The following is a 14912-nucleotide window of genomic DNA, read 5'->3' as shown; positions in this document are numbered from 1 at the left end:
GAATGATTTGAATTTAAAATGACAATACACTTATACCACCGTGATTATGGTTCAAGTTCAAACTTTGTCTTTTTCGGCAAATTACTACGCACCTACACATTACCAACTTGATGGTATGCTCATTTTTTCTGAGCATGCGTAGAATGACCTTTCGACTCGACAGCTGCGTAGTCGAGTTATGAAAACGATATTGACTATGAATTGAATACATATTGACACATACCTTTTTGTGTCACTGTCACTTAGAACTGCAAGCTCAAATGATAGTTTGTCGATGGGTTGCCTATAAATATTCAAACAATAGACATTTTAAATACAAACGTCAAGAACTTGTATTCACAAAATGTATTGCAACTGCAATAGAACCCCATATTAGAGACGTAGCGCAAGGACGTGCGTAACGCAACGTAAGTAATTTGACCAATCACAAGTCATGGATTATTCGAACAGTGGCTTGTAATTGGTCAACGCGCTAACGTTGCGCGTAACGTCTTTGCGTCCACGCTTAAGGGATCACCCATGAACTTAACATAGTGTCTCTTTAGAAATTAGAAATTCTAATTTTATTTGAAAAAAAAATAATATATTATAACGTATACTTACTTGTTTAACATATGATTGCTGAAGTTGACTAATCCCACCACAGCTGGCGTTTTTGGTCGCGGAGATTCTGGAATATCTGATAAAGAAAGCATTTTGTTTTCGACGTTACATATAATTTGTGTATGTGTACTTTTTTAAATAGTAACGTAACGACAATGAGCGCTCATTGGCTAATCCCAGGCAGGGACCCCAGAGCTCAAGGGGCTCAGAGCATGAGCAGCCCCAGCGTTGGATGGCCCCTTGGGAGTGATAAACATTTTTTCCCCTCCATTATTTAGTATAATGTCCATGGACGTTAGCTACTGGGTTCAAATCCTGTTTTAGTCTCGTGACAAACAAGTATATATTGGTAGCTACTAAACACATTACAACTGGTAATGTTAAACTGTATTGAATAATGTACCTTGACTGGTGTCATCGTTAACAGTGGATGCACTTTGTTCTGGTTTTAATATCGATATATGTTGAACAGTGGGCTTCTTCTTCAGGGTGTGATCATCGTTATAAACACTACGCTTTTTCTGCATGACGTCATCAAGCATGATGTTATAGATGGCGCTAAATTCGTCCAACTGGTAATCATTCACTCGCTGTTTAATTTGGTTTACTGGCAATTTCAAATACTCGGACATTTTCTCTAAAATCTAAGAGAAAAATACAAGTTACCGTACAATAAATATTCATGCTCTAATTGCTTAATCCTTCTATACATTTTGGCACACATGACGTGTCATACGTATACTAGTTACGGACAAAAAACAAAACGGCGACTGGTGGCGCTCGTAAAGAAAAACTTTGTACGACAATTGGGTAAGTTTAAGCAAAGGATGACCCTTTATGTTTGGAAATAATTTAAAAAGGGGTCCTAAATGATATTTGGAAAGATAAGTGTAGATGTATTGGAGCATTTAAATAAATGTAACACCTTCAAACTTGTATTTTTGTCTTTTGGCAGCTGACGATACGATGTAAATATTTCCTTGCCACGATTAGTTAGCCAAGGGTGCAGCTCTATATTCAGAAGTGGTATTCGTCGTTCCGGGTTAGGCTCAATACATGACGTCAACAGCTCTTGACAATCTTATGAAAACAAAAAATAACTTTTAAAACAGTGACCAAAAAAGAGAAAACATTTCTATAATTCAAAACCCCTGAGTGTAACAGTTTCAGATTTGTCTTGTGTCAACGTAGGCTTACTATACGGTCTTCTCGGGTCTCTCCTCTTAGAGTGGTCGTTCGCACGAATAACTTTGTCATTCTCTACCTTTCCATCAATATTCCAGTTTTTAAAATAATAGAAATGTATTGACAATTGTTCGATTACCTGTACTGACATGTTGTAAACCTGCGCCATGTCTGGGTCCTAGCCCAAACTGAATTTGCTGAAGTAAATGAAGACGCTTGTTCTCACTGTGTGGAGTCGTAAATGGAAGGTGGCCAGTTATCATAGCATACATACATATTCCCCTGAAAGTGAATTAATAAAGACATGAATTAATAATTCAAAACCGGAGATCAATTTGAAGACAAAAAACAACTAAATATGTGATACTGTGCCTATCACCATTGATGATGTCATGATTTGTCGCGAAGAGGACGCGCGCGTGCACGACGACGTGAAAATCAAATCAAACGCTCATTTAATAGCCTGGTCGATAGGCCAAACCAGTATCGTGTCAGAAGACAAATGTACCATTTACTTTTATATAACTTATTTATTTAAATATTAACTTTAGTTTATCCAAGGAAGAGTTAAATTAATAACGATTAGTAATTTCACTTCTCCCTGGTTTATCTATCCTGTAATAAAAAATAAAAACACTAAAACATCAAAATGATTGTGTACTTACATACTCCATATATCAACCTCTGGTCCATAATTTTGGCCAGGTACAAACAGTTCAGGTGCAGCATAATCTGCCGACCCACAATGCGTTTCGAGTTTTTGTCCCGAATCATACGTCGTGCTCAATCCAAAGTCTTCAAAATAAAATAGGTCTTATATTTATAAATACATATTATACAGGATAAAAACATATCAGGTATAGATATCTGTTTTACATTATGGTCCTGATTTTTAGAGCAATAGATTAAAAAATAAAATAAAAAGACATTTAAACTCACCCCCCTCCCTCCCCCACTCAAAAAAAGAAAAATATTTACAATGTTTTTTAAAAAGGAGTGGAAATAAAGGGATACATAAATAAAGTAGAAGATATGTATACGTACTATAACAATATCTACTTTGTGATATTAAACTGTTACATTCATTTATTTGTATATTTCAAATCAACTACTGTAGAAATAACAACTTCCGATAATACACAGTGTTTTAATTACCGGTACTCATAAATAATTACAAAAAACATACCAACAATTTTGATATTCTTGTGTTTTGCATCCAACATTATGTTTTCCATCTTTAAATCTCTGAAAAGGAATTAGAAATGTTAGAAGGACAAACATAAAAAAAAATCTTATCTAGGATTTTCATCAGGGTATTAAATCCCATATCAACATATGTAAATACACGAATTGACACACAAGAAAAGATCAAAAAGTTTTCAGCGGGACTCGGGAGATTGAATGTTATTGATAAAGATATGATGACAATTCAACCTTCCAAAATATATCAAGTTTCAATAGAAAATCTCACTTGTTTAACACTAGGATTAATTAAGAAATCCGCACCTAACTGACCGTTCTGATAAACGTTTAATATTTGATATGAGGATGGTATATAACGAGGATCCCACGTGAAAACACAATACTCTCGTATCGTGTGTCGTTACGTAGATTACTGACGTATTGTGACGTAGCCTGTGATTTAAAGACGATTAAACTAATGATCATCTTGTATTTTGGAGCATCTCAATCGAGGACACATCTCAATCAAGTTTTAGCGCAAATAGCCAAGGTCAAAGTTGGCATGAAGTGCAGGTGCCTACACTGGCTACAGAAGTTTAACCCAAGGGTGATACAATTATGTTTTATACTGGGCTAGTTAGGAATTAATCTAAATCATATAATTTGTATAGCTATACTTTTGCTCAGTTCTAAAAGAGACGGTAAATTGTTTTTCTCCTTTCTAATCACACTATGCCGACCGTTAGTCTGAGTTCCAGGCGGAGTTATGACTTAATATTAGTAAAAAGATAAATATTTTGGCACATATGGCTACTACTGTGGCACTACTACTTGGGTTTGTATTTTCAGACAAAAATCGAAACTTCGACTGGTGGAATAACTTAAAAAAGACAATAAATATAGACTACAGGAATACAGACTCTATCCGACCGTAGGCACGCCTAGTGAAATCGCAATATTAAAATCGTATCGCGGCACTCTTTCTGTGCAAGCGTACCACATTTCCCCCTTTAAAGGCTATTTTTATGCCTTATAGGTTTATGTGTTAACTTAATGATACTGACTGACCGACCGACATCCATGATTAGGCCTATTACATTTTAGCATAATAATTACACGTTTCGTAATGTGTTATTAAAAGTACAGTAGTAGCCAGCTACTAAAAACTACCTGTCTTATCGTAAAATTATCGGGAAAAATGAGATGTCAATCAAAATGTCAATCAACAAAATCCTTTAGATGTGAGAGATTATTTTCAAATTGACCATCATCAATAATCAAATGAATGAAAGATAGACCAGGCATGACCTTGTCAGTGTGCTGAACGTCCAAACAGTATTACGCCCTCTATCTTTCGTGTATCACATTCGTATCGTATTTGTATACTTTACTGTTTAAACTCTTAATTACAAAGATGCAATATGAAAATAGTCACATATAACAACTGACATTAAAAACCCTACAAGAATACGATACAGAGTTAAGATTTTACTTTATTTTTTAATTTATGCGAGAAAAAACACAGACTTCCTGAAGATTACAGTATGTTTTACTAATAATACTAATTCTGTCAAAGAAAGTTAAACTTGCATTTCAATCTATTGAAATACAAGTCAAAACACCCACTGTCAGATTGGCCTAGTTCTTATACAAATCATTCAAAAATCACAAATCTGTCTACAATTGGATGTACGCACATTAATGAGAGGAACCAACGAATTACCTGTCAGCAGGAACCTGGGTTTCACTAATATATTTCTCTATTGTCACTTAATCACATTGCTAATTGACAAGTGTTTGTTTAGATGGCAGGATTTATGGCATGGCTGATTGATGACCAACATTAATTAGTTAAGAAAGAGAGACTGTGGTGTGCATTTATATAAAAAAATGTCTACATCACAAAAAAAATGGATTGAGTCATGAGAAACAATCACGTGTTGTCCTGCTCACACATGTCCTAAATGTTAGTTTTATATTTGGCTTGTTTTATTCGTATAATTTGAGTACAGTATTATCGGGCAAATCTGAGCTACGTTTCTTGTTAGGATAAAAAAAAAGGAAAAATGGCGTGTAGTGTTGCGTTCACACGTCTTTGACTCGTACCCTATTCCGTACGGACTTTTTATCGGTCACCGGACCGAATTCGGATTTTATGTGAACGTATTCAACTATTATATGTCAATGATTTCACATAACAAGTACAAGTGCACTTATACGGTACCTTGTAATTCTAAGAAACGAAAGAACGGAGCCTAACCTTGACATGTACAGGAATTCATAGCCTCAAGACCGGACTACTGCAATAGCATAATTTACTTTTTATCAATCGAAGAAATCTTTACAATTAGGCCTAAAACGGAAGTATAAACAAGCGGTTCTTTTACCCCAATCCTGTAACGAATAATCCTATCCTACTATTATCAAATAATCATTGAACATTTGTGTCTTTAAAAGATAACGGTTACATTCCAACATTACATTTAGATGAGATGAAGTTATATCATCAGCACATTTCAACACTATTGGGACAGAGATGAATTAATTATTTTAGTATTATAAAACTTAATTCATTATGAACACGTAAATTATGAATGGCATGCTGAAAATGTATTCCAAAGACCACACCACACAAACGGGTTGCTTCATTCACACTTGAAATCTAACAACATGACACAGAAACTCGTAACAGTCCTTTGATCTTATGTCTGGCTGCGATAAATACTAACACTAACAGTACTGTACTATACACATTCTCCGCGGTGCGTGGTGTCTGTTATAAGCGGCGTAGAACTGATCGTGTCGCAGCTACAGATAAATCCTTTGATCTTCGGAGCTCAGCGTCCTGTTGTTAGATTGCTTTGCTTGGACAATGTTGCTTAAATCAGGAAAACTTGAAAAAATAGCAAAACAAACATCGTTAAAACCACCGCGAAGTGTCAAGTGAAACCCGATATACGATCGACAACACCAACGGCTGAATCAAGTCTTCGGACAAAATCAGCAAATGTCCAAACACCATGGGTCTAAAAATGACCACAATATTTGTACCACCACCAGTGTCACCACGGGCAATATTAACAGTGTGGCGACAAGAGCGTTGGCCATGAAAAGTACAGTCACTGTATTCAGCTTGGTTTAAATATGTCGATACTTTCATTTAACAAGTCATCATCATAGTTTCACAACAGAGATGGCTGGTTACTGATTGCATCACGTTCATAATAATGGAATATATAATTAATATGTTAAGGAGACAAATCAGCAGATTTAGCTCCTCGAACTTTTCGTGTATGCGAGCAGTTGGAGTAGATCAGTGCCGATTTTGATCTTGTCGATTTATTACAGTAGTACTGTATAACGTATACATTTTTAATTGTTGATTTTAAACTAAATATAGGTTGGTAAACACATATTTTTCTGTGTATTTACTATTGTTGTGGGTTTAGGCACATCAATCGGTAAACCAACTCATGACGGCGAGGTCAGGGTCCACAAATTATTTTCTCTACCCCCTGAAATCAAAACGAATGGTAAACACACATGGCCTATCAATGACTCTATACACTGCACCTTTTGCTTTAGGTCCCTGGGCTATGACGGCTCAGCCTCGACCTACTACCTGCCTGTAACTTATTAAAATCATGTTTTGACCTGAGTTTGTATGTGATTATATGTCAAATTATTTGGTAACATTTTTAGCCAATATATCCGGTTTAATTACTGAGTTATAATTGAGAAATAGGTACACGTGGGAGAAAATATTCAGTATAATAATCACAATATTATTTGTCACCATTATTTAAAACTAAAGCTCTGTCTACACTATCAAACTAGTTTGATGTGCCCAAATATGGTAGTGATATGCCCAAATATGGTAGTGATATGCCCAAATATGATAGTGATATGCCTAAATATGGTAGTGATATGCCCAAATATGATAGTGATATGACATCATCATGTATCATAATATGGACCCATCACATTTTTTGTCACATTAAATGTTTGATAGTGTAGAAAGAGCGTTAAGATTTAATTCAACAGCTAAGCTACCCTGAGTTACAAGCAGCTAGCATACGTCTATAACAGAAGAAGACAGCTCAGCTACAAGAACATTAACAATAACAGTATAACTCTCCTTGAAAATGTGTTTTGTGTCGTGTGTGGAAGTCAACATCACATATGATATATCTTCTAATGTCGCTATATTTGTATTGCATGAAATACATTTAATTTTGGTATGTTAGTCATGAACGATGTGTTTCGATGATATGAGTAAAGATGTATAACTTAGTGCGAGGACATCAATAATGTAAATGAAGCTAAAACGCGATAATGTAACAATACTAATAACAATGACGATATCTATGATGATACTTAATAATGGATCAATCTATACTTTAATCAACAATATAGTCATTTATGATAACGAGAACAAAACTATAACGGCGGGAGGCAATGAAGGTTTATTATGTTAGCAGAACAGTCGCCAAGCACACCCATCTCCAGCTGAGTGAATGGGAACATGTACCTGTCGACTCTGCTGGTACAATGTGACTGAAACAAATAATGCAGCAAACAATAATCAATTGCGTCTATATTGTTAGTAAAGCTCTGTCTACACTATCAAACTTTATGTGACAAAAAATGTGCCCATGGACATGATGATGTCATATTACTACCATATTTGAAAATATCACTACCATATTTGGGTACACCACACATTTTGTCAAACTAGTTTGATAGTGTAGACAGAGCTTAAGTTATAAACCACCTCACACAAGAATATTATTCAATTTAACATTACAATACCATACGAAAAACAAGTACCGTAATTATCATAAGAGCCAACTTAACGGTGACATTCTACACAAACTATTTAAAAATAATTCACATACGTTCTTTTATTTTCGGAGACCAAAAAACGAGGCCTACATTAGAAAGTTATAAATGGAACAGCGATTCGCGTGCGAGATCCCTACAGACTGTTAATTCAATACTCAACCCCATCTCGCGTGCCTAGTGTACAGATAATAAAAGTAGAGACTTTGATAAATTGCGCCCTTTTGGCCCTTTTAAAGTATCTACTACACCAGGTTTGTGCGTATGCCAGCTCTGTGGATATTTTATAGTAAAAATGTACACTGGTGTAACGAAACAGACGACGGTAATAACGACGACGATGATGATGATGGTACAAGACTACGGCGAGGCATTCACGACGACGACGGTATGATGTCATCCACTACGACGGTGAGGCAACCATGACGAGCAGTTCGGTGACATTCATGTCGACGACGGTATGATGGCATCCTCTACGACGGTAAGGCATCCATGAAAAGGGCGATGCCATGAGACGACGGTGATAACTTCGATGACAATAAAGTACGGTGATGGCGTGTGCACTCTACTACGACAATGGTATTCTTGGCGACCGTGGTTAAATCCACCGATAAAATACAATACATCGATCATTTATCATCGTCGTCAATTAAAATAATTAAGACTATACATTCGAATCCAAAGTTTGAACCAGTAACCTGGTTTCGTCGGCTGAATTTAATTGTTGACAACACAATATGCAAAACCTTTTGCCACACAATGTGTTGGGATGAACGTACGTTTCAATAGATTGGAATGGTTTTGGTAAAATAGCAACAGACCAACTTGAAGCAGCAATAAATTATCTAATTTGTTTTGACATAGTTTTGTACATCATGTTAATGGCTTGTAAATTAGGACAGGTATAGGTAAAAATGTGTCTTGGCTGTTTCCGGCCTAGTCTGTCGGGTGGTCATTGTTTGATAATAAATTACATAATTTACACTCATTCATCATAATAAAAGTGGTGCACATAATAAATGTGTTAAAAAAAAAAAAATGTTAAATAACTTGTGACTACTGGGGGTAATGTCTGTGACTGTCTGCTATTTCCGAAAAGCGTGGTTCCCACTAGCGACGTAACGTGACACAACGACGTATCGACGCAAAGTGTTGTATTGCGTAATCACAAGTGGGAACCGACGACGCAACAGTGCTGCAAACCTCGCAGGTTTGATTTCACGCAGACTGGGGCAAACACAATTATTGGAAGGGCATTTTCTTACGTTGCGTAGGTTGTGTTACGTTGCGTCGCTAGTGGGAACCAAGCTAAACGTGAAATACGGACACATTAGCTGTTGACATTTTTATGACAAAAATCTATAAATAGAATAGGTAATTATCAACACAACATGTTAAAAACATTTCTCGGAAACATTATATGAATACATTATATATGAATAATGTTACACATACTGTCAATCGTCAAATCACCTGTTTTTGCCGTAGGCCTACATGCTTTCAGTGTGACGATGATAAACCTTGAAATGACCGAAACCTTACGCTATCATTCTCCTGATTACAATTCGAAACCGTATCAATAGACAACGCCTGTGTTTTAGAATAGTTAGGGCTTATATTTACGCTATTTACAATCCCTTAAAACCCCTTGAACGCATTCATTGTATACCGCGCAGTTATCACCTCTCTTCCTGTTCGCTTTCGACACAATTGTAATCGGTTTTACAGCTTGAATTAATTATTATTTCCTCCTTCTCGTCTATTTCATAATAAACATCCGATTGATTAGAGAGTACAATAAATTATGGAATATTTTAAGTACACTAGTTTAAGTTTAGTTTCCACTGGGACGCGACTCAATCAATATTGACCAATCAAATCCAACGGATGAGCCATCACTTGTGATTGGTCAAATGACCTGCGTTGCGCGCACGAATTGCCTTATATACATTCTATCCGACTTTAGGTGTAAATGTACATTATAAAGGTAAAAATACGCATACTAAACACTCACATGTATGACGCAAGGCTGGCGTATGAACTATCAAACTATCAAACTTTACGGTGACAAAAAAATGGATGTGCCCATATATGGACATGATGATATCATACCACTACCATGTTTGGGCATATCACTACCATATTTGGGCACATCACACTCTTTTTATGAAACTAGTTTGATAGTATAGACAGAGCTTTAGTGCCACCTGGTGTAATCTAGACCATAATCAGGCAAGCTAAATGCATATTACGTGAAGGCTACTGTGCTGGACTTGAACCCTGAGCTTTTAAGTAAGTGTTAACTTGTCCGGAAATCTATTAAGTCTGATGGGAATAATATGACGTCTGCAATCATTGATCAACAAGTGTTTTATTTTTTACAGGGTGTATATAGGTCATTGGTCAATTTCCGTACAGTCATGTTTACAATACAGACTATATGTAGTCTACTTTTGAAATAGAGTAAAGTATTAGAGTAGGAGTGGCCTAAGCCTGTGGATATGAAAGGCAGGAACATCAAAATCTGTACAAAGACACCGCCAATACTTTGAAGGGTACAGTACGTACAACATCCTCACTAACGTTAAAAATACGCGAACGTCTCCTTGAACTCGTCTTTTGTAGGATTCACACGTAACCGCAAGATACGGATGAAATACGCAATCTCTGCACGAGTGCACGTATAATAGTTTACGCACAATCTAGCGAAAATAATACTGTAATAACAAAAAAGAGTGTATAGCTACTGTAGCTAAATATAGCAAGCCCATCTGTAGGCGTGTTATTCACACAAATCCTATTGTATATCCTTAGAGCATTGAACATGCAGTTAAGAAAAAAAAAGATTTATTTTGACGTTTCCTGGGCTACATGCCAGAAAAGTTCAAGCCTGATTTGAAGAAGAATGCAGGTATAGTTTATCTATTGGTGAATGCTTATCGCACACGCCGGGCACGCGAGTGTCCTCACCGGAAACGGATACGACGGGAAGCCTCATGGGCGTACATCCGGGGTCGCGACTACATTTCGTAAACACCTCTTTTAGTGAGTACTGTTCGAGATTGATAACACAGGTAAAAAAAACCCAGTTTCTTGGTAAGATGTAATTAAGAAAAATATAAAACTTGAATTGATTGTATGAGGTGCCGCACAACCTAAATATACAATCAAAGACAAGCAATACAGTTAATTTATGGCCTACAAGCGGCTGGCACAACATGATGGTGCTTCAAGATTCCACCAGCCTCGGATATTAATAGTAGAATAGGCTGTATTTAAAGATCAGGAAATACTATGCCAGTTATAATTAATAAAGAAACATACAGTAGGAAAAAATATGAATATTGTCGATGTGAAGGTGATAAGGACGAACGTGTTGTGAGGAATCCTTCATTAAGAAATAAATATGTTTGGCGCCCTCGTGGTAAAAGTTTTGGTTTCATCAAAACAAAAAAAGAACAGCAGGTATTTATAATATTAAATAATTTATACATTTAAAATATACAAAACTATACCATTGAATGAGATGTAAATGTGAACAAAAACTAAATCCTCGATAAAACACTGGTTTAAGTCTATCCCGTCAGTACAATCAACATAAACAGGCGGATACAATGTTTTTGAAACTTTACAATACAACAGATAGAATATTAGGTTCAGAATCAATTTTTTTAACCCCCTACTTCAAAATCTTGTTGTTATTTTCCTAAAATAGGTTTAGTGTGGTCGTTGGGAACAGGCTAGAAGAATGTATTATGCTAAGTAATACGTATAAGCGATCTTAGTTTAAGGTGGTCGTGTTGGCAGTACATTAAACAAGTTGTGTAATGTGTTATGTAAAGATATTGCATCAAGGGTTCATCAAGGAAGTGTTACGGGAATTCAAGCATACCTATCCCAAGTTTACCTCTTATCGTATACCCAGGTCTTGTGTATCGTAACCACAAATTAATTATCAAAATAACAAACAAGTGTGCAATAAAACACAATAATGCAATCAGTGAGTGACCACCAATATCCGCATATTCGACAATCCCTTTCCGGTTGTTGATACACAGATACACAGAGTTCTTTGCCAAGGATAAGGTGTTCATCTTTCACTACGTTCTGCTTGTTGTCCCTTGATCGTAATTATTCCTGTGTTGTTTTCATTATTTTTGGGTCGCCCTGACCAGTACTCTATTATGGATTGAGTAGTAGGACTGTGATCGTCTATGCGACAAAATAGGGGTGTTCACACGTACAGCGTAAGCCTGGCGTTACGTACGCCTTGCGTATAGCCTACGCATTTGCATGTAAACTAGGCCGCGGCGTTAATTCATAACGCTCACTACGCCAGTTGGCGACTTAAAGTTGCCTACTTCAGAATCGTTATTTAAATTTTCTCACATTAGTGATGATGTTGATAATGATGATGATGAACATTCGGATGTGGCCCTACTGATAAATTTCAAGTATTTGGTTATTTTGAATATTCTCCCGTAGAGTGAACACTTACGATATCGTTTGTCAGTAGCCAGAAGGAACAAATTCAAACGTAAACCTAAATATTAGTTGACCTTAAACGCCTGGGTCGAGTGCCCAGCACGATAAGTATTCTGAAATAAACCAGATTGATTTTATATGCAAAATCATCTATCTAGAAAAACAAACAGTCTCGCTTCTCATACCTGGCCTAGGAAAATAGATAACATTCAAAATACGACTTGTCCTCCCGTCGCGTGACCCGGCAATTCGGCCTTGAATCTTCACTTTACTCTGATGCGGGCTAAATATTTTGAAGTATCGGCGTCGTAACACTGTTGCTGTTGCTTCGTATGTCATTACTAATAATGTGTTATTCATAAAGAAATATCTTATATTAAATCACCTTTATTAATCTCACTACAGCTGATGAACTAACAACAAATGGAACCAATTGTACCGATATGAGACTAACGAGTGGTTTGCGGTATTGTTTGATTGAACTATGACCTGCCTAATAATGATGCCTCAATAGCTTAAGACACGAGCATACATATAGTGGAGTATGAACAGGATATTGTCAGTATCAGTATTATTTTTTTACACAAGTAAAAAAAATGTTCACTTTTAGCCTAAATGACCACTCCTTTTCCTATTCTTTGTAATACAGAACACACCATAGTACCCAATCAGTAATACCCCTGATTCTTGTTTTAAACAATAATATTAATAATATTGATGATGATGATGATGATGATGATGATCATGACGTTGACGTTGGTTGCCTTGGTTGCGTTGATTACGTTGATGATGATAATGATAATGATGATGATGATGATAATGATGATGATAATGATGATGATGATGATTGATTATGATAATGATGACGGTGATAATGATGATAATGATTGATGATTATGACGATGATGATGATGATGATGATGACGATGACGCACCACATCTTTTTTCAAGAGCTACAAATAATTTATGTTTTATATAATTATCTCGTGATCTATATTTTAGCTTCAATTCAGAGCACGTTTTGAAATGTATCATTATGTATAATATGTACGATAACGTTCGTCCAGACCACGTGGCAATTGAAAACGAGCTGTCGTTAGCGACGTGGAAGAAGACAGCATGTTGAATTAAATACTTTATTGATTGCATAACACCAAGCTTATTTTAATATAATACCTAGATATAATAGTGTTACATGGTTGTACAGAATACAGCCGCTTAACAGTTATACCATAATCATATATGTCACCATGCCAACCGTCAATTCATTCCATCTCATCCATCCCATTATTTATACCAAAGGTATTGTATCATTAACATATACTTATTAGTGGTCATCGGAATAAATCAACCTTTACTCACTACTGGTTTTCTTTTAGCATATTTAGCCCTATAGCCAATTACCAATGAAACACGAAGAACTCTTACTTTAGTCGGTACAAAAAAAGATCCACGTCATCTTTTCCAACAATCATAATTGCATCGCTTGAAGGGACTATGACGTCACAATAATTTAACTACCGTACCTGTACATTTTATCTTGTACAAAAATGACCACATTTGATATGAAAAACAGTCTTCAATTAGGAATTAATTGGTAACCTTGTAAAGGTAGAATTAGATTAAATTGTATTACTAGAAAATGGAATAAAAATGTCGCTGGTACTCAACCCCCTGCCGGTTTGCAATTTATCGTGTGAAAGGTTAGTAATTATCTTAGGTGGGTGTTCAGACGCTAATTATCGTTTAATGTCGTTTGTATTTACAACAGGTGAAAACATTTGCTATGAATCAAAGGAATTAACAAAGTTAAACGTACAGTGAAGTGTGTACGGATTCTAAATATGTACATGATATTACTGTATAAAATGGTCCTATTACAAAAAAGTCACCAATAACAAAAGTCACAAAAGGTAAATAAGTCAAATAAGGCTCAACATGAAATAGAATTGAGTTGTTAGCAAAGATGTTATAGCCACCAGCTCAAAAGTCGTGATAGGCCTACAAAAAAAACGAATGTCACCAGCTCTAAATAAAGGAAAGTCGCAAGCGTACTACTGTAAAACACATTCTCAGAAAGAGACATGTTATGCTCAAGTAGCGTTCCATATTCTACAATCATCTTAATTGTGACGTATAGTTGTACTTGAAGGTATGATTATTTATTGCTTTGTATTTCATTAGGGTTGGTTTTCATGCTCTAATCTCAGAAATGTCCTGTTGCTAATCAAATCAGTCACGTGTTATCTTTGGTGTAAATAAATCGCGCTAGCAACTGTTTCTGTTTACACGACACATATAATCGTTAGACGACGCTCAAAGCGTGATACATTGTCGTGTGAACGCGAGGTTCTCACCCTCCCGCCGACAAACCATGGCGTAAGTGTGTTGCTTTAGTTCCATTTAGTTTTCATCCGGAGGGATATTTTAACCAAATATATTATTAGTTTCACGTCGCGCAGGCCTAATATCGAAAGCTATCTTGTCACAGACATGTGTGGTCCCGTGGGTGAGTCATAGACTGGTGAGAAGATCAGGTAAATGTTGCTAAAGATATCATTATCATTTTAATACTCATCGATTCTATTCCGATTGCCGGCGGCAATCTAACTCGG

The 14912-nt window shown here is 36.1% G+C and overlaps 1 protein-coding gene across 1 annotated transcript in view; it reads right to left on the bottom strand.

The window, feature by feature from the left end:
* The window catches only part of LOC144854538 (uncharacterized), a 78135-nt gene that overhangs the window by 4113 nt on the left and 59110 nt on the right, over positions 1 to 14912 (bottom strand). The window contains exons 5-11 of the mRNA XM_078712485.1: positions 2975 to 3033; positions 2454 to 2583; positions 1928 to 2070; positions 1529 to 1683; positions 1007 to 1247; positions 604 to 679; positions 224 to 283 (exon numbers count right to left, since the gene is read on the bottom strand). Of these exons, the coding sequence (XP_078568611.1) occupies positions 224 to 283; positions 604 to 679; positions 1007 to 1247; positions 1529 to 1683; positions 1928 to 2070; positions 2454 to 2583; positions 2975 to 3033 (864 nt within the window). The remainder of the gene's footprint in view (positions 1 to 223; positions 284 to 603; positions 680 to 1006; positions 1248 to 1528; positions 1684 to 1927; positions 2071 to 2453; positions 2584 to 2974; positions 3034 to 14912) is intronic.

The sequence above is a fragment of the Antedon bifida genome, chromosome 10 (assembly GCF_963402885.1).
Source record: "Antedon bifida chromosome 10, ecAntBifi1.1, whole genome shotgun sequence".
Lineage (NCBI taxonomy): Eukaryota > Metazoa > Echinodermata > Crinoidea > Comatulida > Antedonidae > Antedon > Antedon bifida.
This window is presented reverse-complemented; position numbering and strand designations above follow the sequence as displayed.